The sequence below is a fragment of the Girardinichthys multiradiatus genome, chromosome 13, assembly GCF_021462225.1.
Source record: "Girardinichthys multiradiatus isolate DD_20200921_A chromosome 13, DD_fGirMul_XY1, whole genome shotgun sequence".
In the NCBI taxonomy this organism is placed as follows: domain Eukaryota; kingdom Metazoa; phylum Chordata; class Actinopteri; order Cyprinodontiformes; family Goodeidae; genus Girardinichthys; species Girardinichthys multiradiatus.
Genome location: NC_061806.1, coordinates 23,262,687 through 23,288,679, shown reverse-complemented (window position 1 = coordinate 23,288,679; position 25,993 = coordinate 23,262,687). Strand labels below are relative to the sequence as shown.

Sequence of the window (25,993 nt, the reverse complement as noted above, 5' to 3'; positions counted from 1 at the left end):
GAGTGTTTTGCTTTTAATCTCAAAAGTTAATTTAGCTTTTTTCATAATTTAGGACAAAAAATAAAAAACACCAAGCTTTAGCATTAATAAAAAGTCATATACTAACACTTAAATAACATTGTAGCTTATCTCCATCAGCTCATAGACCTGTGTTCACCATCTCCTTGTTCAGCTGTCTTTCAGTTAACAAGCATTCTCTTTAAATAGCTTTTGAAATCACAGGTGTAACTCTTGTTTGGCGTGCCGTTACAAATACCAATCAGAGATCTAACCCACAGTTAGCAGCATAACTAAGAGTGTTATTTGATAGTGATAATATTAAAAAACATCAGTTTAAAACAGTGTTTCTTGTAAATTTCTTGTCTCCCTAAACTGCATCCCTCCACAGAAATGTTGAATACAATGGAGGATTAAAATATAACAAACAAGAGGTCATATAAGTAACATAATGAAAAGACTTCTAGGGTAATATCAGGTGTGGAAACAAAACTGCGTCTTCTGTTTGAACCAGTTCAGTAAAGAACTGGCTCTACCTACAGCTCTGGCAGTAGAACTGCATCCACCCAGGTGGAAAATCCCTAAAAAATATTTCCTGCTTCAAGGCTGTTAATATTTTTACATAATTTTTCTTTAGGCCAACCTGCCATTGCTTCAGAGGGAGCTGCTGCACTGTGCCAGGCTTGCTAAGCAGAACCCAGCTCAGTATCTGGCCCAGCATGAGCAGCTACTGCTGGATACCAGCACCACATCCCCGGTGGACTCCTCCGAGCTGTTGCTTGACGTCAACGAGAACGGCAAGAGAAGGACGCCAGACAGGTGGGCTTATCAAAAATAATAAATAATCACTCTGGGTCTTGTGGTTTTTCTTGTGGTTTTTCTGAACACCAACATTTGTGAGAGGACTGTTAAATGATTTCAGGATTTAATGCCAAGGCTCATCTCTGAAAGCTGGCAATACTTTCTTTTCCTCTCTCTATTATTTGAGCTCATGTATAAATCCCTTTGAGGCTTTCTGCATCCCCATGAGCTGTTGCATTACTCCCCAAACACAGGCTGAGCCAACACAAGGCAATAGTGTGATGTGTAAGTGTATGTATGGGAAGGGTTTGTAAGTGCACCACTGCGTTTCTTGATGTGCTCCGTTGGATGTCTTGGCTTCTCACTGTTGCTTTTAATAAGCAGGAACTGCGGAGAGGAAGCCAATAACCTACACTTGGCTGTACCAAGACACACACTTATACAAAACGATAACAGAAGTTGGATGAATCCTTCAAATATGTATGGTTTTGATACCTTGACATTATTTCCAGGCCATAAGGAGGTAAAAAGATACACCATACTGGGTTCACGAGACAATAGGAGTTTTAACAATATGTTTTGGGAAACCCAACAAACCAAATGATTTTGTTTCCGCACAAAAATGTTTCATAAATCGCAAACCGATTACAGATGAAAGAATCTGTAATAAATCGGCACAGTAGAGTACAAGTTTGACTTGTCCATTTATTTCTGGTTTTATTGATGTCTAACTCTAAATTATTTGGCTAAAAAGAATTGAGATACTGAAATGCATTACTGATTAATTAAAATGTAAAAAAAAAAACACTGTGTGCCACGGGTAGGAAACTATGAAGCACATGCAAACTTGTTACAGTTAGCCAGTCACAGTGTTTTTACAATGCTTAAAAATACTGTGAAACGTATCTGTCGTTTAATTTTGCTACCAGGTACCCAAAGTGGGTGGTGGAGGCTCCTTCAATGCCACTGCAACCGACTATTGTCAGCTAGCCCAACAAGAATGTTTTATTAGCTGATTCTGTTAACAAAGCAGGGCAAATCAAGAACTACTTTTTGTCTTGCTTCAAAATGAGTCTCTAACAGAAATATGGACTGCCAATCTTAAAGCATCTTCATATCCAAGGCTTAAAATAACACCGTAAACCAGGGATTTAAAGTATTATCAAACGAATGGCTCATTATCAGGCCTCTGCAGAGATGAATAAAAAGTCAGTGAGGGAATTCAGGCATTTGATTCAGGTGTGTCGGAACAGGAATGAATCCAAAAGTTGCACAATAGTAGCTCATCGAGGATTGGAGTTGGGTAGCCCTGCTTTAAATTTACCTTACCACACCTGCTAATGGCAACTAGAAAGCCCTCTGGAAGTCAGACTTCACTTAAACAAGAGATAACATGTACAACCCCAATTTCAATGAAGTTGGGACGTTGTGTAAAAAGTGAATAAAAACAAAATCATTTATCTGCAAATCCTGTTCAACCTACAGTGCCTTGCGAAAGTACTCGGCCCCCTTGAACTGGTCAACCTCTTGCCACATTTCAGGCAAATTTATTGGATGTGTAAAACTTGAAAAGTGGGGCGTGCAATATTATTCGGCCCCCTTGCGTTAATACTTTGTAGCGCCACCCTTTGCTGCAATTAGAGCTGCAAGTCGCTTGGGGTATGTCTCTATCAGTTTTGCAGAGACTGAAATTCTGGCCCATTCTTCCTTGCAAAACCGCTCGAGCTCAGTGAGGTTGGATGGAGAGCGTTTGTGAACAGCAGTCTTCAGCTCTTTCCACAGATTCTCGATTGGATTCAGGTCTGGACTTTGACTTGGCCATTCCAACACCTGGATACGTTTATTTGTGAACCATTCCATTGTAGATTTGTCTTTATGTTTTGGATCATTGTCTTGTTGGAAGATAAATCTCCGTCCCAGTCTCAGGTCTCTTGCAGACTCCAACAGGTTTTCTTCCAGAATAGTCCTGTATTTGGCCCCATCCATCTTCCCATCAATTTTGACCATCTTCCCTGTCCCTGGTGATGAAAAGCAGGCCCAAACCATGATGCTGCCACCGCCATGTTTGACAGTGGGGATGGTGTGTTCAGGGTGATGAGCTGTGTTGCTTTTACGCCAAACATATCATTTTGCATTGTGGCCAAACAGTTCGATTTTGGTTTCATCTGACCAAAGCACCTTCTTCCACATGTTTGGTGTGTCTCCCAGGTGGCTTGTGGCAAACTTTAAACAAGACTTTTTATGGATAACTTTGAGAAATGGTTTCTTCTTGCCACTCTTCCATAAAGGCCATCCGCCAGTGGGCCCACCACCTGCAGGGGGAACCATGAGGGACCGGTGCAAAGAGGATTGGGCGGCGGACAAAGGTGGAGACCTCGGCGGCCCGATCCCCGGATGCTTAGGCTGGCTCTAGGGACGTGGAATGTCACCTGGCTGGGCGGGAAGGAACCTGAGCTGGTGCGGGAGGTCAAGAGATATCGACTAGAAATAGTCGGGCTCGCCTCCACGCACAGCGTGGGCTCTGGAACCCATCTCCTTGAGAGGGGCTGGACTCTCTTCTACTCTGGAGTGGCCCGTGGGGAGAGGCGGCGGGCTGGTGTGGGTTTGCTTGTTGCCCCCCAGCTCAGCAGTCTCGTGTTGGTGTTTACCTCAGTGGATGAGAGGGTCGCATCTCTGCGCCTTCGGGTTGGGGAGAGGTCTCTGACTATCATTTCGGCCTACGGGCCGAGTGGTAGTGCGGAGTACCCAGCCTTCTTGGCGTCCCTGTCGAGGGTGCTGGATAGTGCCTCTCTTGGGGACTCCATTATTCTGCTGGGGGACTTCAACGCCCACGTGGGAAACGACAGTGACACCTGGAGAGGCGTGATTGGGAGGAATGGCCTCCCCGATCTGAATCCAAGCGGTGTTTTGTTATTGGACTTCTGTGCTAGTCACGGATTGTCCATAATGAACACCATGTTCAAACATAAGGGTGTCCATCACTGCACTTGGCACCAGGATACCCTAGGTAGGAGGTCAATGATCGACTTTGTTGTCGTATCTTCAGACCTTTGGCCGCATGTTTTGGACACTCGGGTGAAGAGAGGGGCTGAGCTGTCCACTGATCACCACCTGGTGGTAAGTTGGATCCGCTGGAGGAGGAGAAAGCCGGACAGACTTGGCAGGCCCAAGCGCATAGTGAGGGTCTGCTGGGAACGTCTGGCAGAGCCCTCGGCCAGGGATGTATTCAACTCTCACCTCCGGGAGAGCTTTGACCAGATTACGAGGGATGTTGGAGACATAGAGTCCGAATGGACCATGTTCTCCACATCTATAGCTGCGGCCGTAAGGTCTGCGGTGCCTGTCACGGCGGCAATCCCCGAACCCGGTGGTGGACACCGGTAGTAAGGGACACTGTCAAGCTGAAGAAGGAGTCCTATCGACTGTGGTTGGCTTGTGGGACTCCTGAGGCGGCTGACGGGTACCGTGGGGCCAAGCGTGCCGCGGCCCGGGCGGTGGCAGAGGCAAAAACTCGGACCCGGGAGGAGTTCGGTGAGGCCATGGAGAAGGACTACCGGTTGGCCCCGAAGCGATTCTGGCAAACCGTCTGGCGCCTCAGGAGGGGGAAGCAGTGCTTCGCCAACACTGTTTACAGTGGGGGTGGGGAGCTGCTGACCTCGACTGGGGACATTATCGGCCGGTGGAAGGAGTACTTCGAGGATCTCCTCAATCCTGCCATCACGCATTCCCTGGTGGAAACAGTGGCTGGGGACTCGGGGTTGGACTCTTTCATCACCCAGGCTGGGTGACCGGAGGGTGTGCTCCAACTACAGGGGGATCACACTCCTCAGCCTCCCTGGTTAGGCCTACGCCAGGGTATTGAAGAGGAGAGTCCGGCCGATAGTCGAACCCCGGCTTCAGGAGGAGCAGTGTGGTTTTCGTCCAGGCCGCGGGACACTGGACCAGCTCTATACCTTCTACAGGGTACTCGAGGGTTCATGAGAGTTTGCCCAACCGGTCCACATGTGTTTTGTGGACCTGGAGAAAGCATTCGACTGTGTCCCTCATGATGCCCTGTGGGGGGTGCTCCAGGAGTATGGAATCGGTGGCTCTTTACTAGGGGCCATCCAGTCTCTGTACAAGCGGAGCAGGAGTTTGGTTCGCATATCCAGCACTAAGTCGGACCTGTTCCCGGTGCATGTTGGACTCCGGCAGGGCTGCCCTTTGTCACCGGTCCTGTTCATAACTTTTATGGACAGGATTTCTAGGCATAGCCAAGGGCCGGAGGAGGTCTGGTTTGGGGACCAGAGGATTTCGTCTCTTCTTTTTGCAGATGACGTGGTCCTGCTGGCACCCTCTAGCCAAGACCTACAGCATGCACTGGGGCGGTTCGCAGCCGAGTGGGAAGCAGCTGGGATGAAGACCAGCTCCTCCAAGTTCGAGGCCATGGTTCTCGACCGCAAAAGGGTGGCTTGTCCTCTTCAGGTTAGAGGGGAGTTCCTGCCTCAAGTGGAGGAGTTTAAGTATCTCGGGGTCTTGTTCACGAGTGAAGGAAGAATGGAGCGGGAGATCGACAGACGGATCGGTGCGGCTGCCACAGTAATGGGGGCGCTGTGCCGGTCCGTTGTGGTGAAGAGAGAGCTGAGCCGAAAAGCGAAGCTCTCGATTTACCGGTCGGTCTACGTTCCTACCCTCACCTATGGCCATGAACTTTGGGTCATGACCGAAAGAACGAGATCCCGGATACAAGCGACTGAAATGAGCTTCCTCCGTAGGGTGGCCGGGCACTCCCTTAGAGATAGGGTGAGGAGCTCCGCCATCCGGGAGGGGCTCGGAGTAGAGCCGCTGCTTCTCCACATTGAGAGGAGCCAGTTGAGGTGGCTTGGGCATCTATACCGGATGCCTCCTGGACGCCTTCCTCGGGAGGTGTTCCAGGCACGTCCCACCGGGAGGAGGCCCAGGGGACGGCCCAGGACATGCTGGAGGGACTAAGTCTCTCGGCTGGCCTGGGAATGCCTTGGGCTCCCCCCGGAGGAGCTGAAAGAGGTGTCTGGGGAGAGGGACGTCTCTGCTGAGTCTGCTGCACCCGCGAAAATTTGAATTTTATATCTTTATGTTCGAAGTCTGACTGACTGACTGATGTTTGATGCCTGAAATCTGGCAAGAGGTTGACCAGTTCAAGGAGGCCGAGTACTTTGGCAAGGCACTGTATATGCTATTGAATACACTACAAAAAAAAGATATTACAACCCCAATCCCAACTTTATTGGAAAATGGGTTGTATTTTAATGCAACCCCAATTCCAGACATAATTATTTCCATGCATGTATGTACAAATGGGATGTGTGTTTCTCTTTTAGAATAAATTGAACCCACCTATCGCACACAGGTTGTATCATCACTTGTGCTGGCCTTTAAAAGTGACTCAATATTGCCTTCACCTCTTGGAAAAAATAAAAAAAACAAGAAAGGTACTGAACCTATTAAGGCAAATAGTGATTTTAGATTTAAATAGCTTTATAAAGTTAAGGTGCTGGTAGTAGAATGGAGATGTGTTTCTTAGAATAAAAACAGAAGCAAGACAGAAGCATACTGCCGCATGCACAAGTTCTTGCATTTGTCATTATTAAGCATTTTTTTTAAGTTTCTGGATATAGGTTTGAATAGAATTGTGGTTTGTTGTAAATTTCTGTCTAGGCTGCAAGTACAATGTAAGCATTGTATGTTAAAATGAAGTCCCAGTGGCCAAAAAAACATTGAGACAGGCTAGGTGAAAGGAAAATGTGCATATTATATCTGCTGAGGGCCAAAACTGCTGAATGTGTTATTAAAAATTCTCACCTCCCCATCCAAATTCACCCCAACCCTCTTCAATACCAGGATACTCTGATTTTTTTTTTTTCCCTGTAACTCCTGCATATTTGCAAGGCCGTCTGGCACACAGGGGAATGGGGTTAGGAGAAAAGGTGTGTTCGTAAATGCAATAGGTGAAAATATGAGAGGAGTGAAAAAGTAAGGCGGTATCTGTGTTTAGTGAGAAACAAACAGTGTCTGTGTGTGAATGTGTGTGTGCGAGGGTATATATCCAATGTGAAAGTGTGAGTTGAGACATGTGTGTGAGAGCCTGGGGAGATGGGCTGATAACACATACAGATGAGGCTCCAGCACTATTATGGCTGGCTAAGCACCTCTAGTTTCTGCTTACCTTTACTCTGCCTTCCCAGAAGCCGGAATTTGAGTATTGGAATTTCAGTGGAATTTCTTAATTTTGAAAACTGCTCTGTCAATACTATACTGATTATAAAATGATACTATCTCTGTCAGGCAAAAACCTTGAATTGCATTTTTTATTTACATTTTTGGGTTGTCCACCCTTCATATTTGTCTGTGTTTTTATGGTAAATAACAACTGAAAAGTTTCAAAAACAGTAACAATATGTAGAAATCAGATCAGGAATATAATTTATGCATACAACAAAAAACATTGTCCTGGGTACTCAGAAGGATATTGTAATTTTACTTTTTAGAAAAAGCCAAAAGTGGTTCAGTGATTGAACCAATCAAACTCAGTTTAATTTAGAAACAGAGAATCTGTGACATTCGTTGTTGTTACAGCATAACAGTCTATTCCTGTAAACCTCTTGTTGTAACTAAATACTGTTCTCGCTTGTTAAGTGATTGATGTCAATCAGATTTTTCCATTGTCAATATAGAGCTGTTTGTAAAGGTCTCCAAACATTCCTTATTTTTTTACATTTACATTTCTTTACAAGACTTTCTTAAGATCGTTTAAAGTCAGTCAGTCAGTCATTTTCTACCGCTTATTCCATAGTGGGTCACGGGGGAGCTGGTGCCTATCTCCAGCAGTCTACGGGCGAGAGGCGGGGTACACCCTGGACAGGTTGCCAGTCCATTGCAGGGATCGTTTAAAGTTATCTTGATTATTAGTTCTTTAGGCATTCTGACTTAATACTTCTTTGGGTTCTTGTTTTTTGTTTTTTTTGGGGTTTTTTTACAAAGTTTCTGCCCAGCCCTTGTATATGGTTATGGTGTCATGTTGTGCTTTATGTTGGAAAAATTAAGAAGGCCGTCTTCTGGTCGGGATCTGGGCTGGGGTTGGGAGGCAGGTCTTGAGGGTCAATTGGTGTGAGCACGGTGCTCAGTGGTATCTGCTCTGTTGCACTTGTGGGCGGAGGCTGGGGTGGCGTTGTGCAGAGCCCTTGCCTGGACGTCATGGCGTTGTGTGCTGGAGGGCAGGATGCGGAGGTTTATGGCGTTTGGGTTCGGGGGCATGTGCTCGATGTCTGTGTATTGGTTTGGGGTGGGTGGGGGGCTCATGGGGTTAAGATCGGAATTTATTGGGGGGTTGGGACTGTTTCATCCTGGGGCAGCTCTGGTTGACAGGCTCGTTTGGACCAGGTAGACTCCTCTTTTGTACTTGCCCCCCTCTCCAGATGGGGACAGGGGTCGTTGGGGGCTGGGGTAGGAGCAGGGATTCGGGGTCTTGGCTGGGATCGCTCAGGTTCAGGGTGCCAACACTTTCTGCTATCCTCTAGGGGGTTGCGGTAGTCCCGGCGGTGGTCCTCCCGGGGTTCCCATGCTCTGGAGGTCCTTTGGCTGTCTGTGGCTCAAATCTCCTCGGTGTCTGTCTCGGGTCCAGGGGGGCAAGTCTGTGGCTCCTCACACTCCCTATTGCATATTTTTACAAAGAAATGTTATATACACAAGAGGGCCCACACTTACACCCACAGGTGTTTAGATTCAGGTGTCAATACATACACAGATATTATATATTGAGCTGCAGTTACCACTAAATACATCTTGCATTAATTAGTACCGTGCACTCTTTTTTGCTCCACCTCTCTCTCTTTCTTGTGTCTTTTTTTTCCTTTTCGTTTCCATCTCCGGGTCCATTGCAATTGAAATAATCCCAAAGCAGTCTCTGAAAAAGTTTCTTTTATAAATATCAAACCTAGCGTTATAGTGTTAGCCATAATGCTCCACTTGTGAAAGTTAATCTGTTGGGCTTCGTCTTGGCACTTCTTCTTGAAAACAATTCTGAGTGCTACTCTGCCGGACAACACATAGTAAAAAAAAGTTGGAAAAAGTGGACATGTGGAGGAAAATACACAATGCAATGTCTAAAACACCTATTTACACCACATGAATAATATCTGTCTTTAAGAAACAGGAAAAAATGCATTCATGTCAGACTTGAAGACATTGATTTTGATTTGTGACCTCACACCAAACTTTTACTAGCATCTTGGACTTGTTGACTTCTTTTAACAAGGGGTTAGTAGAATGGATTTAGAACTTTTCAGCCTTTTTGGCAAGAAATCAATCTCTGCAAACAGTCAGAGCCTCCCTAACACAAATATTGCTCAAAAGAAAGTACTTTATTACACCAGTTGCATTCAGTAGTACAGGTGTGGTGCTAAACATTATGCAATAACTACATTCAGTTACATCTTGGAACATAAACATATTGATGGTTTCACAAAATTACCAGTTGAAAAGTTGTCTGAAGAGTAAAAGTAACAATCCCAATTATACCCTCGGTTTTGGGGTTAACAGTGTTTGCTGTTATCATCGTGGAATGACTAATTATCTTTTTCTCTCCCAGCATAAAGTAAACAATAGGATATTTTCTATCTCTAGCTAGAACTATAGCTTGAGTGATGGAAATTTCAAATCTTAAAAATAGTATAATGCCTAAAATATTTCACTAACTATCTGAACCTGTGGACTCATAAGCAGTTGCCTTGCAATTTTTATCTTCTTGTGGTTTGCTGGTGTACCAGAACCTTAGAATTGGCCCTTTCCAGTCTGATAGATAATTCTGTTCCTGATCAATGTTATGTCAGACAGGTTCTTTTTAATTGATTTATTGATTCTAAAGATCTGCCAGTAATCGGGCCTAGATGTGGCAAGATAAACTTAAATCAGATTTTGTTTAAATGTCATGACACAGTAACCAGCGTGTCTGCTTGTAGGTAAAATTATTATAAAAGTTCTGGAAGCACACACCACACAGTTGGTACAAGCAAGTGGCTGCAGATACAAAGAAGATCTTCATATGATCATCATGTAAGGTGAAGGTTTTACCATTCCTCTTGAAGGCTTTTAATCTAAGCATCACCAGAAATCTTTGGACACGAAGCATGCAAGCTGGCATAAGTACCACACTGAGCCTCAAAGGTTTTTAGTGCTTTTGCTGGAAGAACAAGTGAATCCCTCAAATGAAAACTAAGGGACTTTTAGCTGTTGAAAAAGCTGTGACAAGCTGTGATACTTGCCAAAAGGAGAGTGGCTGTGTACTGTCCATTCAGGGAGCTGAGTGTTTTGTTATTTTTAAACTTTATAATGATAATTACAATAATCTATCATCCATAAAACATTAAAGATATGTTATTTGCATGCATCTGTAAACTTAGTTAAAATGTTTGACATATTTTTAGTGACAGATTACAGATGGAGAAACTCTATGCATGTCGGTGTATTCAAATCACCACAAATCAAAACTAAAACTAATTACTGAAAGCTGATTCCTATGTGCATTAAGTGAATTTTTTGACTAATCTGACACCATTCAAATGTTCACTGTTTTATGCAAAACAAAAACAGATGGAGTATTAAAATTATATATGCTCCAATCAGATATTTGTGTACTTGATTTCCAATCACCGATTTTGTAAAGCTCTGACCTACCGATACCAATTTTAGCCAATTCCAATTTCTCTGCAAGAAGAATAGTCAAAATACAGTTTTTACTTTCTTGATAACTCTAACTTCTAACCATTACAGCATATCACATTTATTTCTTTACAAGAGATATTGGACCACACTAACTTTTTTGAACACCTCAAAATTTTGAAGTGCACTGCATCAAAAGGCATTAGATGTTCCACGACAAGATCAATAAAAATAAATGACTGTGGTATCAAAGCTAATATTTGAGAAAAAAGCTCTTATTTGCTGTAATGTGTAAGATCAGTGGTCCTAAACCCTGGTCCTCCGGGCCTGCTGTCCTGCATTTTGTTAGAGGTGTCTCTTTCTAGGGGTGTATTCACACTTGCCACTTTTGGTCCGCTTTAAACGGACCAGAATTCGTTTCCCTCCTTGGTCCAGACCTTTTGTGCAGGTGTGAATACACTCAAGCGAACCCTGGTCCGGACCAAGCAACCGGACCGAGACCCACTTTTTGAGGTGGTCTCGGTCCGCTTCCAAAAGGACTCTGGTGCGGTTCGTTTATGGTCTGAATACTAACCGGCCTCGATCCGAACCAACTACAAAAAGCGTACGTCTCTTTGGACATAAAAAGGCACCGTAGCCGGTAGCAAAGGTGTGTGTTGTAAGGTAATCATACCTGATAAGCTGTGTGTTGCTTAGCAACGCTACTGGCTTGCTGTGGGACAAGGAACGTAGAGGACGTCGGCGTTCAGCACACATTCTCGGACGGGGTTCCAACATTATAAATGGAACATCTCAGAGTCTGTGTTGAATGAGCTGCTCTTCACCCTCACAATAATATTGCAGCTGTAATAACGTCACAAATATGCAGAACAGAAGAGCTGCACGCAGCACGTCTACAGATGTTTTCCTAAATTTCCGGGTCTGTGCTCTGTCCCGCCCCCGTCATATCTGTCCAATGGGAACAATGATCGTCACCCGCGTGGCTTTGTTTACAAGTAATAGTTCACTTTCAAAAAGTACAATGTGAAAACAAACCGCACCAAATGAAAAAAATAAAGTTCGCTTTTTGTCCGGACCAAACAAGCGGAAAAAAGGACTCTCCTGGTGTGAATACACCCTAGAACACCCTATTCAACTGATTGTATTACCTGTGCTGCGGAACCCTGTTAAGAAACCATTCATTTAAGTCAGGACTGTGGCAACAAGGGACCCCAGCAATGGGTATAACTTGATGTGCCAGTACGAGCTTTTCTGGAACTTTCAAAATAAATCGCATTAACCTACTTCAAGCACAGCCAGAAACGGGGTAACATCTAACTTCCCGTGACGTCACTGTCCAAATAAAAACCTCGCTTTTGCAACAAACTGACCTCTTCCACGCAGGTTCCCAGAGGAACTGGACGGAGGGACACAGCGCGCTAATGTCTCTTTGCTGGCAAACAGACATAACTCTTCAAACTGGATCCAAGAGTGTCATACGATCATGCGATCATATGCACTAAGTTAAGTAGGAATTAATTGCTGTTTGTGTATCCGGTATTCATTCATGAACTGGGTAATTAAGGTACAAGCGTTGCTTGACTTTCACTCTGAGGTCTACAGAAGCAAACTGTGTTCTAGAGAGTTCCCAGCAGAGACCCTGTCTCTACGACGCCGAGTGGAGCAGTTTTCCCGGTCTGAAGGAAGGACAACGGGACCACATCACCATGGTTACAGCAGTAACGTGCAGTTTGGCCGGTTGACAGAGCGAGCCGCCCCACCCCACACCTACGGAGCTCAGCTGCAGTTAACCCTTTGTTCACTGTGGATGCTTCCTCCAACTTTGTTGCCCGGACAACTTACGGTTCACATAAGAGGTTGGGCTAATACCACCGCCTTATTGGGCTGGATTCTCAGGACAACACTTGACAGACCAAAATATTATTTTATAAAATATTAAAATATTAACATGAAATATTAAATAATATATTCATATTCATAATTACAACAAGGGAAACACCACTATGTCAGACTGTTACAGCATTCACTCACTGTAACTATAGGGGAACCTTAGGCAGCCTTGCTGTTGTGAACAATCATTAATTATTTTCATCAGTACCAGAGGCAACATCTCTCTATGTGCGTGAGAACCCTTGCATTCACAAAGCTCCTCTGTTAAACAGGATCTCTTAATTATTTCAAAACAATGATAAATGATTAGCACACTTAGCATTATTACGATTTAGCGCCAGCATTAGCCTTAACATGCCTGAATCACTGTGTAGAATGTGACTGAATACTGAGAAAGTAATTCAACCAGTCAGATGCAATTGCACCAAGGATGCATCTAAAAGCTGCAGTAACCCCTGAGATGTGGAATTTGAGACCCCTGCTGAATAGTAAGTAGACCCTTATCTCAGATGTCCAAACAACTCCCAACATTTACAAATCCAGCATGTTCAGTGACAGAAATGGACTATTAAAAAGGACAAAAGAGAGCATCTTAGCTGCAAAAACTTAAGCCTTACTTGTATCTGCTGACATCTTGTTCTCTGGTTAAAAGTAGTTTGAATGTAAAGCCATCATTCTTCCAAAGAAAATACAGTTTAGTTACACATTTTGTGCTTCCTCTGGCTTCATTTTTGGCACCTCACTGATACAGAAAACTGTTAAGTTTGAGTCCTCTTCTATCAGTAACAATGTGGCCCTGCTAATACTAAGATATGCTGTGCTTACTGATAAGAAAATAAATTTTATTTTTAGTTTCCGACCTTCCCATCACCGACCAAGGATGGTCAAGATAAAATATATGACTCTAGTCACCAGCCAATTTCTCTGTGCGTCTCAATTAAAAATGTCTCGTTTTTAGTTATAAACAATGATGTGCTTGCTTGCATGAGTAAACTGTGCATCAGTGTGGCTGTGGCTGCATGTGTATGCTCTGGTGTCTGTAAGATACAAACATTGCTTCAGCAGGAAAGCCGGAGAGATGCACGTGGGAGGAGGTGGATGGATGAGTCGAGGGAGACAGAGAGATGGACGGATAGAAGAAAAGAGCATATGGAGAGCTGTGGATGAGCATTAGGAGCCCATAAAAACAGCTCATTAAGAAGTTCAATCTGTTCATGGGAGAGAGAAATGGGAAGGAAGAGTAGCGAGACAGAGGGGGAGAGAGGAAACCAGGGGACCATAGATAGCAGGGGAGGTTGGCAGGTTTTCACTGCGAACTGACAAAGCTGAGAACACACACAAAAACATATTGTAGGCACATATGTGCAAGCATGCACACACACACAAATACACCTGGCCACATTAATCTTCAGAAGCAGACAAACAAAAATCCACCTGATCCCCTAGAAACTACTTCTGTGAGTGTGTGTGTGTTACTTTTTGTGAGCAAGGTTTAATTGTTTGTGTATAAATTGACTTGTTTTCAATGGAATAAAATCCCTTGATGATTCCTGGTAACACAACCTTTCATAGCAATTACTTTATCTGGTAGGAGGTTGCACTTATACTGAAACAACAGCTCTAGTGCATGCACCAGTTGTTACACTCCTTTATAGAATAAATTTAACAAGCAGGTGTTGTACCACATATTTTCACAAATGTGGTGCGATTTTAACATCATTTGTACCTGTATCATTATCTCAGCTCTCCTGATGTATTGTGACTTAAAACATCTCTTATTTTCTGGTACAGGAGAATGAAGACATATTTTATCTAATTTTCTTTCTTCAAGTCCAATTATCATTATTTTCCAGATGCATTTTCAAGACCCAAAAGACTTAAAGTTCATTGTACTGTGTTTCTGCGCAGAACCAAAGAGAACGGCTTTGAGCGAGACGGTGCCATCCATCCAGATGTCCACCCAAGCAAACGGCCTTGCACCATGAGCCCCGCCCAGCGTTTCAGTCCATCTAATGGGCTCTCCTACCAACCCAATGGGCTGCCCCATCCAGGTCCCCTCCCTGCACAGCACTATAGGCTAGATGACATGGCCATCGCCCATCATTACCGTGACACATACAGACACCCAGCCTCCAATCACAGGGAAGTCCGAGAGCGAGCCAGGCCAATTGGTAAGGATATTTGTTCTAGAAGATTTTTTTTTTTCTTTTGTTATGGAACTTTATATTATAGATATATACAGGTCCTTCTCAAAATATTAGCATATTGTGATAAAGTTCATTATTTTCCATAATGTCATGATGAAAATTTAACATTCATATATTTTAGATTCATTGCACACTAACTGAAATATTTCAGGTCTTTTATTGTCTTAATACGGATGATTTGGCATACAGCTCATGAAAACCCAAAATTCCAATCTCACAAAATTAGCATATCATTAAAAGGGTCTCTAAACGAGCTATGAACCTAATCATCTGAATCAACAAGTTAACTCTAAACACCTGCAAAAGATTCCTGAGGCCTTTAAAACTCCCAGCCTGGTTCATCACTCAAAACCCCAATCATGGGTAAGACTGCAGACCTGACTGCTGTCCAGAAGGCCACTATTGACACCCTCAGGCAAGAGGGTAAGACACAGAAAGACATTTCTGAACGAATAGGCTGTTCCCAGAGTGCTGTATCAAGGCACCTCAGTGGGAAGTCTGTGGGAAGGAAAAAGTGTGGCAGAAAACGCTGCACAATGAGAAGAGGTGACCGGACCCTGAGGAAGATTGTGGAGAAGGGCCGATTCCAGACCTTGGTGGACCTGCGGAAGCAGTGGACTTAGTCTGGAGTAGAAACATCCAGAGCCACCGTGCACAGGCGTGTGCAGGAAATGGGCTACAGGTGCCGCATTCCCCAGGTCAAGTCACTTTTGAACCAGAAACAGCGGCAGAAGCGCCTGACCTGGGCTACAGAGAAGCAGCACTGGACTGTTGCTCAGTGGTCCAAAGTACTTTTTTCGGATGAAAGCAAATTCTGCATGTCATTCGGAAATCAAGGTGCCAGAGTCTGGAGGAAGACTGGGGAGAAGGAAATGCCAAAATGCCAGAAGTCCAGTGTCAAGTACCCACAGTCAGTGATGGTCTGGGGTGCCGTGTCAGCTGCTGGTGTTGGTCCACTGTGTTTTATCAAGGGCAGGGTCAATGCAGCTAGCTATCAGGAGATTTTGGAGCACTTCATGCTTCCATCTGCTGAAAAGCTTTATGGAGATGAAGATTTCATTTTTCAGCACGACCTGGCACCTGCTCACAGTGCCAAAACCACTGGTAAATGGTTTACTGACCATGGTATCACTGTGCTCAATTGGCCTGCCAACTCTCCTGACCTGAACCCCATAGAGAATCTGTGGGATATTGTGAAGAGAACGTTGAGAGACTCAAGACCCAACACTCTGGATGAGCTAAAGGCCGCTATCGAAGCATCCTGGGCCTCCATAAGACCTCAGCAGTGCCACAGGCTGATTGCCTCCATGCCACGCCGCATTGAAGCAGTCATTTCTGCAAAAGGATTCCCGACCAAGTATTGAGTGCATAACTGTACATGATTATTTGAAGGTTGATGTTTTTTGTATTAAAAACACTTTTCTTTTATTGGTCGGATGAAATATGGTAATTTTGTGAGATAGGAATTTTGGGTTTTCATGAGCTGTATGACACAATCATCCGTATTAAGACAATAAAAGACCTGAAATATTTCAGTTGTGTGCAATGAATCTAAAATATATGAATGTTAAATTTTCATCATGACATTATGGAAAATAATGAACTTTATCACAATATGCTAATATTTTGAGAAGGACCTGTACATTGATACGCCACAAGTGATCGTCTTTCACGACACTGTTTGTTGGACAACAGATGTCATCTGAAGTCATCTATAAACAGATCCAAAAAGTTCCAATGTATAAATATAAATCTATAGTATATTCAATCCAGTCATGTACAGAGATTCAATTCAGTGTATAAAGTTGTTTATTGGATAATTTTGCATGTGCAGCTATTTTCCTGCTTCCAGGACACTGGGTTTTATGTAAAACATGATCATCAGGACATTTAGGATCTCACTAAAACTGCAAAAATGTTACTAAAGGGGTCCAAGTCACCCGTTAAACTTGATTTTTACCTGCCATTTATGCCCTTGTCAACTGCGGCTCACGACAGAAGCACACAAGTGCACAATGTCAGTAGGGGACATATTTTTATTTTTTTGGGCAGTCATTCACATCCCTATTTTGTAACTTTCCACATCGGGCGTGAATGGTGCTCAGCTGCAAGGTGTAGTCTGACAGCATACTTGTTTTTAGGATGGTTGAATACACACAAATAGTAAATAACTATTGTCAAATGTTACATAGGCTTCAAAAAACAGCTAACAAGTTACACTTATGAGGTCAAACTGTGTGCACCTCCTCTACAGACTCTTCTTCTGCTACCAATTATTGAATACAGACAGATTTGATCTTCAGTGACATCCACTGTATAAAATAGAAACTGAAGTGAATGCTGTGCTCCTTAAGCGAGGGGAAAAGAATCAAAGGGACACAAAGGTATACCCGAGGCCTTAGTAAGTCTGACGTGGATTGCACACACTTGTCTTCTTATGCCCTGTTGACTCATCTTTTCCGCTGGTCAACTGTCTGGGTGTCTGGGTGTTGATCAAACAACTGTAATTGGATTTAGACGTTGGAAGATTTTTAGACTCAACACATCATGAATTTGAAGAAATTTTTAGTGCTGATCAAAATAGTTTTAAAAACCACCTCTTGTTTTTGTTCTTTAAAGTTTCCCACAGCCTTACACAGCAAGGTTTTTGCTGCTTTGAAAAACCATAAATAAAATATATTTCTTCTCTGTTTAGAAAGCTTTTTACGGAGCTTTGTAAAAGGCCTTTGATTTACCTAAGAAGTTAAGTTATCTAAATACAAAATTATAAAGAATTTAGAAAATTGTCTAGACTGTTCTACCATAAAGCAAGAACAATTTGAATGGATAATACAGAATTGATGAATGGACAAATCCAAGCAGACAGGTCCAAAAGGTTTAAGGTGGCTGCAATAGATGTTACTGTTCCTCAGGGTTTACTGTCCTGTATGTTATATATGTGTCCTGCTCAAGTCAAATGATTGCACATCCTGCTCAGCATCCCATCATGCTCTGCAGACACCTCTTATTGACCCGTTTTGGTTTAATTTAAATTTAAAAGGGAAATCTCTAAAAGACATGCAGGACAGCGGGTCCTGAAGACTAGGGTTAGGGACCCCAGTTTTAGCCCTGTTGGACTATATCTTAATGATCTCATGCCTAAGCTAATTTTGCTAATTTTATTCCACTAAGAAGTAGGACATGAATAAAAAAGACAGAAAACACGTGATCTGCTTAAGAGCATAAACTGGGAAAAACCAGCTTTGAAAGGGAAAGTCTGGTAGATGTCTGAAAGAGCATTCACAGTCTTTCTGTCCAGGATTTTATAACTGTAATACGTGCATATAAAAGCTTTAATTGTGTCATCAATAATATCTCGAAACCAGGTTGTGGTACTTCCTTTATACATTATGTAAAGCCACTTTCTTTGCCATGTTTTCATCTGTGTTTACAACAAAATACACATCATTTAAAGTTTTTTAATACTTTGATAACAAAAACAGAAAAGTGAATGTAAAAACATCCTAGATGTTCAGACTGTGTCTATTAGAGAACAAAAACTGCTGCAGCCACTAATATGACATTTTAGCATAGTGTTTTAATATGAGAGACATTTGTTTGCGTATACCAAGTTGTGATGAAGCTATAAGGGCTCTTTTCTAAATATAGAAGAGACACTTACCATGTCTCACCCTGTGATGGATGTTAACTGGACGAGAAGTTCAGTCATTTGCCCTCAGGGTGCTTGAGAGATATGGAGCCCGCAAAGGAAAGAGGGCAGAGATGGAAAATGGATGGAGAGTCAGGGACATAAAAGAGGGACAAAATGAAAAATAGAGAAATGATATAGTAAGAGAATGATGAGGTAACGTGATATCAATTGTTGCTCTGTGTCATCCTCATTCGTTCTCTCTATGTTTCCATTGTTTTTCATCTTTTTACTGCAGGTATGCATGCAGGGAGCAGGCAGGAGGAGGTGATCGACCACAGACTGACAGATAGGGAATGGGCTGAGGAGTGGAAGCACCTTGACCATGTAAGAAAAGTAATAACATTTTTATTACTATTCTTTCTCTGTAATAAACATTTGATTGTATTTGCCATGTCATAGTAAAGCATGTATCCCACTGTACTGCAGTTTAGGTTGTTATATTATTTCTAAGCAGTCTGAAATGCCTCTTTGGTTGGTTTTACTTCTTTTAAGTAAAGATAAAGATGTTACCTGAATACAGGTCTGGTGCGTGTTTAACCGTTTGAGCAAATAGATAACGAATCGAAACAAACTGGCCACTTTTGATGAGGGAACACTTCAAAACAGATAGATGTAATATGCAGAGCATTAAAGTGGAATATTATTTAGGAACCTTTGATGAAAGAGTCATCTAAAGATTCTTTAAAAGAGTCGTGAATATATTTTTGTTTGCTAATGACAACGCAAAGTATTGATTTTACAGGTGCGTCCAGATTCATAAAGCAGATTTGCAGCTTGCAAATAGTGTACATTGTTTATATTTCATCATGTTAGTTTATTTTCTTGCAGTGCAACCAGCAGAAAATTTTTAAAAAGTACTGAAAATATGCTGATAATCCCTGTTAATGTAGTGTTTTGCAAACACGTTGATACTTCTAATACTTTTTCATGTATTGTCACATTATTATCACAGATTTCAAACATTTTATGTGACAGACTAACACAAACTATTTACATAGGCAGTAAATAGTAAATATGTATTTATTTATTTATTATACTTTTGTATTAGATTACAAAACAATATACCAAGCTTTGGACATTGTGATACACTTTGCAGTCCATCATGGAAACCTGCAAAACTACCCTGACATACGGTGAAATATGGACCCTAATTTCCACAACCACACATCGCAATGACATAATAAAACAGCATAACATAAGTACCTTTCCAAAACTATGGCCTAGCTGAATTTAAATGAACCACACCTTTGTTTCTATGTGTTAACCCAGCGCTGTGTCTTGCCTTGTGTCCCGCCCAGCTGCTGAACTGCATCATGGACATGGTGGAGAAAACGAGGCGCTCGCTGACTGTGCTGCGGAGGTGCCAGGAGGCCGACCGCGAGGAGCTCAACTACTGGATTAGGCGTTACAGCGACGCTGAGGAGCTGAAGAAGGGGGCTTCTAGTGGGCAGTCGAGGCAGCAGAGCCCTGCGGCACAGGAAAATGCAACCTCAGGTAAAAAAATCATGAGTTCTAAATCTTTGAGGAAACACAGATACCAAAGCTACTCATTACGTGTGCTTTTACATCAAACGCATGCTCTTCTTGCTTTACTACATATGATCTTAGGTATGTATTTGTGTTTTATTTAACCTTCATATTTCCAGGAATAATCTCACTCTTATTCCATTAATCCGCAAGGCTATATTAATTTAATAATCCCACAGCAGCTCTTATAATTGTTTACCTAACTACTTTGGTTTACTTAAATCCATGAACATAATGGAATTTACATCACCTATCTACATTTATTAGCAGCCCTCCTGAAATGAATTAATCTTTCATTGCAGTAGCAAAATCTCACACTTGAACAAACTCATGATTAATTTCAGCACAATAAATCCAATGTAAGAAACATGAATTTGACATGACAGAGGCCCATTTCTCTTTCCTATTTTACAAAATGGGAAAGAGAACATGCTTGTCAGGTAAGATTATATATCATGTTTACAAGATTCCAAAAAATCTACAAGAAAATAGCTACTTGTCTTAACTTTTGTATATATCGACAGTCTTGTAAGGTGGATGGTAAAGTGGTATCTTTTCATATCTGGTTTGTAACCTGTGTCAACAACTAAATATCGAGCAACAAAGCGTGGAAGGACCACAACAAAAACCACATGTCTCCATATTGTGCTTGTTTGTTGAATTTTTTCGCAGTATGTAAGTTTAAAAAAACATGCCGATCTCCATTGTTTCTTCTGCAGAAATTCACAGGGAGCTGCTGCACCGGCCTGTGTCCGGTTACGTACCCGAAGAGATCTGGAAAAAAGCAGGTGAGCAGCATTTTCATCCCTCTGATCATCACTTATGCATAACTCATTACCCTTTACAAGACCTTTGGACTGGACAAAATCAAGGCTGTCTCTTTTCCATTTTAATGCCTAGTGGATAGAGGTTGATAATATCGGTTGCTTTAAATGTCCAAGCAGTCCTGACAATACTTGTGTTCTTCAAATATAGCATACTTGTGTTCTTTGATGCAAGTTAAGCAAAATTCCTGAATTCTTAAGAGGATATCTGTGATGTGCATTGGTCAAAGCACAAGAATCACTGACCCAAACCATTCCTTACATTTGTTATATGACCTGTTTTTCATGTAATGTTTTTTGCAAGTGAATTCGGAAGGCACGTGGTCAGATTTAGCTCTTCTTTCACAGAGCACGTGTCTTCAGAGATGCTTGCATTCCCAGAAATTGTTCCTTAATCTATAATGAGAGCTTTGAAGAGAACTTTACAGATCAAAAGTTAAAACTAAGCTGACCAGCATTATACTACTCACATTTTCTTTATTTGCACTTCAGCCATGGATAGTCTGAAATTATCCGTATGTATGACAACGGTTCTTTGCAAACCATGTATTGAACTGGCCAGTACCAGATCTACAAATGCTCAAGGAGATAATAAGTACATGGGTCGACAGACTTATATTCTAATTTCTTTAACACATCACATCTTAAAGTGGAACTAAGCCCCAAATCAGCTATTTTGCAGATCAACTGTATAAATTGGGCCTTGAGGGTGTTGTCTTTATGTTACTGTGCATTTTTTTACATTTTCATGTAACCTCGTTTAATTCTGCAATATTTGTCCTAAAACCGTCTTAGTGCTGCCCTCTTTGGGTTAAACGGTGGCTACTGCAGTTGAATTTCCTATTGGCTCAAATAGTACAGCCTGGTACATGTTTACATCACATTCCCGCGTTCAGGTATAAAACCATCTCACTCAGACACACGTAGCGAGTCAGGAGTTGGTATTGCAAGCATTGATCATAGTGTTTTATACTTTGTACCTTTATATGTTTTATTTGAGATAATATAAATCTACATGTAATGTAAACTTTCTAAAGGTTTGGAACTGCTTTGAACGTTAGCCCATGTTAGCAATGATGCTGCTAACATCACTTTACAACTCATAAACTGGACCCATTCTCTCCTCCACTGCCGCGCAGCACCGACTTTGGGCATTGCTGAGTCAGCGCCTTGAGCCAGCGGCTCGAACTGATAAGTCTCAGGCCCGCTGGGCTCCACAAAGCCTTCCTCGAAATCCGATGACAAGGGGGGTGAAAGGTCCTCCACCTCAAAACACCAATATGTGACCACACCCCCGCTTAACCCTCTCCTCTCATCCCTGCACTAGGCTATGCATCTCTGTGTCTCTTGGCAACGCCCACTTTGGTGGCCTCTTTTTTAAATCTGTCTGTATATCAGATTAAGTTCCACTTTAAAGAGTTCTGGTCTTTACTACGTGCATTTTTGCATTTTCCTTTTTGGTGGAAAGGTTTAAAACAGTTTCCCATTTCCCCTAATTGTGTGTATACCTGTCTTTGTTCTATTTGCGCATTCAATCAGAAATGATAGTGCTCAACCATTACTTTGTGTAATGTTCAGTATCTCAGTTAAGGAATCTGATAATATACTGTCAGTCTGTTATTCTACTATTATTTGTTAAATATGATGCCAGTGTGATAGGAGGTTGACCAAGACAAATACATTTTAATTAGCCAACATAAAAAATGAAACAAAATATTCAGAATTAGGTTAGCTGAGGCAATGAAATTGACAGTGAAGCATTTTATTATTATTACTCTTGAGGTTTAAGTTCTTAGAATACTTAAGGCAGTTTGTCTGTATGGTATTTGTGAACATACAAAAGTATAGAAATAGATTCTGTGAGGTTAGTGTACAAGTCAGCTAAAACTAGAACAACTTGTTGGAATTTGGATGTTTGTTGTCATCAGGTGACAGCAGTGGCAACCAGTGTGGTCGTCTGCTGCTGTAGTTCATCTGCCTCAAGGTTAAACATGTCCTTTGTTCAGAGGAAGTATTTGACAGATGAGTGGTTATTTGAGCTACTGTTGCCTTTCAGTCATCTTGAAACAGTCTGCTTATTTTCCTTTGAACTTTGAACTTTGCTCAAAGCACTTTTTTCTATTGGATATTTTCTCTTTTTTGGACCATTTCTGATATCCTCAGACCACGCCTGTCTGACACCAGCAACATTGCCGCGTTCAGATTCCCTTAAATCTGTTTCTTCCACATTCTGGTGCTCAGTTTTTGCCACACCTTTTTGCCACAACTTGATGCCCAAATGCCTTGAGGTGCTGGCATGTGATTGGCTGATTCGCTATTTGAGTTAGTAAACAATAGAACTGGTCATACTAATAAAGAGCTGGTGAATGAGTATAAGAAATAGATAAGTTGCAGTGTAAAATGAAGTTTTTTCTGTCACTATATCCTATAAAACTGACAGTAAAGAAATTTGCTCTAATGAGAGGTTAAGGAGGAGAACTGTAGTACAAGAATATTTTCTTTATTTTAACAATGGGATATTGTACTTGGTCTAAATAGACAAAATTGTGTCATCTTGTGGGGAAAAACGTAATAAAGGTGTATCTAATTGAAACCTGTCAGTGTATTTACACTCACAGGTATGGCTGCCCTAAGGATGTGGAAGGAGTCCAGTCCTGAAGGAATCCACTTGGTATTCAATGTCAGTGATAGATTATATGTGCCTCTTAAAGTTGCCAGAGAAAAGAAATTGCCCCCTTGCTTGACCATGCATGATGTGTGTGATACTCAGAACAAGTAATATGCATTTAAATTGAATTGAGTAAAACCATTGGAGCCTCGACTGCTCTCTAGTACTCTCCCTTTCCTTCTCCAGCTTTGATCGATCTTCCATCTCAGACATACAGCGTGTAATCACAATCCAATGCACAAGGCTTTTATCTCAAAGCACCAGAGCAATTTCCATGGCTTCAGTCAGCGCAGTAGGTTAGAGACAAAACCACCCTGGTTTAAATATTTTGCTCAGTCAGAATGGAGAAAAATGTCTTTGAAAAGCGCACATTTTGTCTCATACAGAGGACGTGTTTTGCACACATAATAGCTGTAATGTATACAAAAACGGCGGTCAACCAATTTATTACACTTAAAGTTGTTTTTATTTGTGGTCTGTATAAAGAAAACAAGGCTTGTTGTTTTTTATTCACTGCTTTTCTGAGAAAAAAAACTGATAGAAATGTGACCCAGGGAGGATTGCAAAACAGGATTTTTAATACAATAGAGAGCAGCCGTGAATACGTCTGTTTGAAACGGGCAAAATGTTTACAGTTGGTGATAAATATTCAAGCACCTTGCACAATTTCCTACTGCTTCTCCCACTTCCCCTCACCGCGTGGGCCTCTGGGATCACAATGGAAATACATAATTTAAATGTAAATTGGCCGATTTGCATACACAATTAGTCAAGTTACAGGCATGACGGGAGCAAACACAAAAAGCCCTCCTTTTGCTTTGACATGATTCTGCCGTTTAATATCCACACGCAAGGTCATTCTTTGCTCTAAACAAGTGTAAAATAACACACTGGAAGCTTGAATGCACTGTGTTATTATCTGGAATGAAATGACGCATTCTTTTGTCTTTGGCATGTTTTTTTTCACCTTAACATAAAAGACGCATGTTTAGTTTGCTTTTAGAATGAGCTGTCCATCTTTAACTACACCACAAGAATAGGTAAAAAAAAAACAATAAAAGCAGTTTGCCTCACAGAAGGACATTGTCTGGTTTGAAAGAAATGCTGCAGGTATCCTATTTTAAGTGATGTGTTTCTCTAGATTTATTTTAGGTTTCAGATTGTGCTGTTGGGATGTTATTTAGATATTTGAAGGCTTTTTTCGCATCTTTACCAGAGTTTCTAATAAACATGGGCGGCATTATTTCTTCCAGGTAACTTACAGACTGAGTAGAGGAAACATTTTGCAGCAATCTGTAGATAACATTAATAAATTGCAATTTTTATTATCTCACACCTTAATTTTTAAAGTAAAACTCCAAAGATGGTGGGATGAAACGCATGTGAGGGTTGACATTCTCTGTTTCTAAACTCCCTCCAGAAGAGGCGGTGAATGAGGTCAAGCGACAGGCCATGTCTGAGCTGCAGAAAGCTGTGTCAGAGGCAGAGCGAAAGGCCCATGAGATGATCAGCAGCGAGCGGGCAAAGATGGAGCGCACTGTAGCTGAGGCCAAACGTCAGGCAGCTGAGGATGCACTCTCCATTATCAACCAGCAGGAGGACTCCAGCGAGGTAAGATCATGAAAGCATCTCTAAGCCTTTCATTACTTTCTGCTGTTGGTGGATATGGCATTGCATTCTGCTTCAATGCATTTCTATAGCTGTTCTAGAGACTTTCAAATGAGATGGCTAACATGATGTTCTTAGGTACAGATAAATAATTTCCTGCATGGTTCTATTGCTATACTTTAATGAAACCTCTTTGCAAAGGTAAAATATGCCCATTTTTAAATGTCTTACTTTGCAGGCAGGAAATACAGTAAAAAAGCAAGGACACTTAAGTATCTACTGCTTTCTGTTCCCTGTAGCTTCTTTGTTTTATACGCAGTAGCCAGAATGTAAAGGAGGGTGTTTCTAAATTAGTTGAGAGGAAATAAGGAGAATGACCCTCATTTGCTAATGACCATTGGAGACCTTGAGGTTTTAATCAGTTAAGTGAGAGGGAATTATGGCTCACATCTCACGATAATTGGTGGCGTAATGCTTGTGAAAGCGAAGCATCTCAGGCAAAAACGTTTAGAGGTTGCTTATAACTGTTTCAATTATTTCATTGTTTTTGTTGGTCTATCACACAAAGTTTGTGGCTGTAACGTGACAAAATGTTAAAAGTTTAGGAATACTTTGGCAAATCACTGTAAATGTTTAAAACAGCTAGTTATTTTTGTTCAAGTAGTATCCTTATTTTTCTCCCTTTGGACTGAGGGGTTTACTGCAGCAGCACACATTGCACTCATCTGTAACTTCACATAGATAAATAAATAAAACTATTCCTTACGAAAAAGCAGCAATTCATTAAAAATCACTGAAACACTTCATTAAAAACAGTTGGTTAAAAAGATAAATTAAAAACTGTAAAAAAGGGCCAAGATTAGTGTCCTCCTGGTTAAAAGAAAGCTAAAGCAACTCATGCTCCTCCTACGCCCTTACTTACACGATCACAGAACCAAACTGCTTATTGAAGAATTAATTATCTGTGTGACTTTACTGGTTTCCTGGCTGTTTATTCATCTTACACTTATTAATGAGCTTAACAGATGATGAAAGTTTGTACCCGTTGTGTTTACAGAGGAAAACTCTGTGCCTTCTTCCTGAGTTTAATAATGTATATTCAGGG

The 25,993-nt window shown here is 41.7% G+C and overlaps 1 protein-coding gene across 7 annotated transcripts in view; it reads left to right on the top strand.

The window, feature by feature from the left end:
* The window catches only part of runx1t1 (RUNX1 partner transcriptional co-repressor 1), a 99,581-nt gene that overhangs the window by 68,511 nt on the left and 5,077 nt on the right, over positions 1 to 25,993 (top strand). For 6 of the 7 annotated variants that reach the window (XM_047383772.1, XM_047383771.1, XM_047383773.1 and 3 more), the window contains 6 exons: positions 635 to 816; positions 14,272 to 14,534; positions 18,497 to 18,594; positions 19,560 to 19,755; positions 20,508 to 20,576; positions 24,701 to 24,891. In XM_047383772.1, the coding sequence (XP_047239728.1) occupies positions 635 to 816; positions 14,272 to 14,534; positions 18,497 to 18,594; positions 19,560 to 19,755; positions 20,508 to 20,576; positions 24,701 to 24,891 (999 nt within the window). The remainder of the gene's footprint in view (positions 1 to 634; positions 817 to 14,271; positions 14,535 to 18,496; positions 18,595 to 19,559; positions 19,756 to 20,507; positions 20,577 to 24,700; positions 24,892 to 25,993) is intronic. The other variant, XM_047383778.1, reaches the window with a different exon arrangement.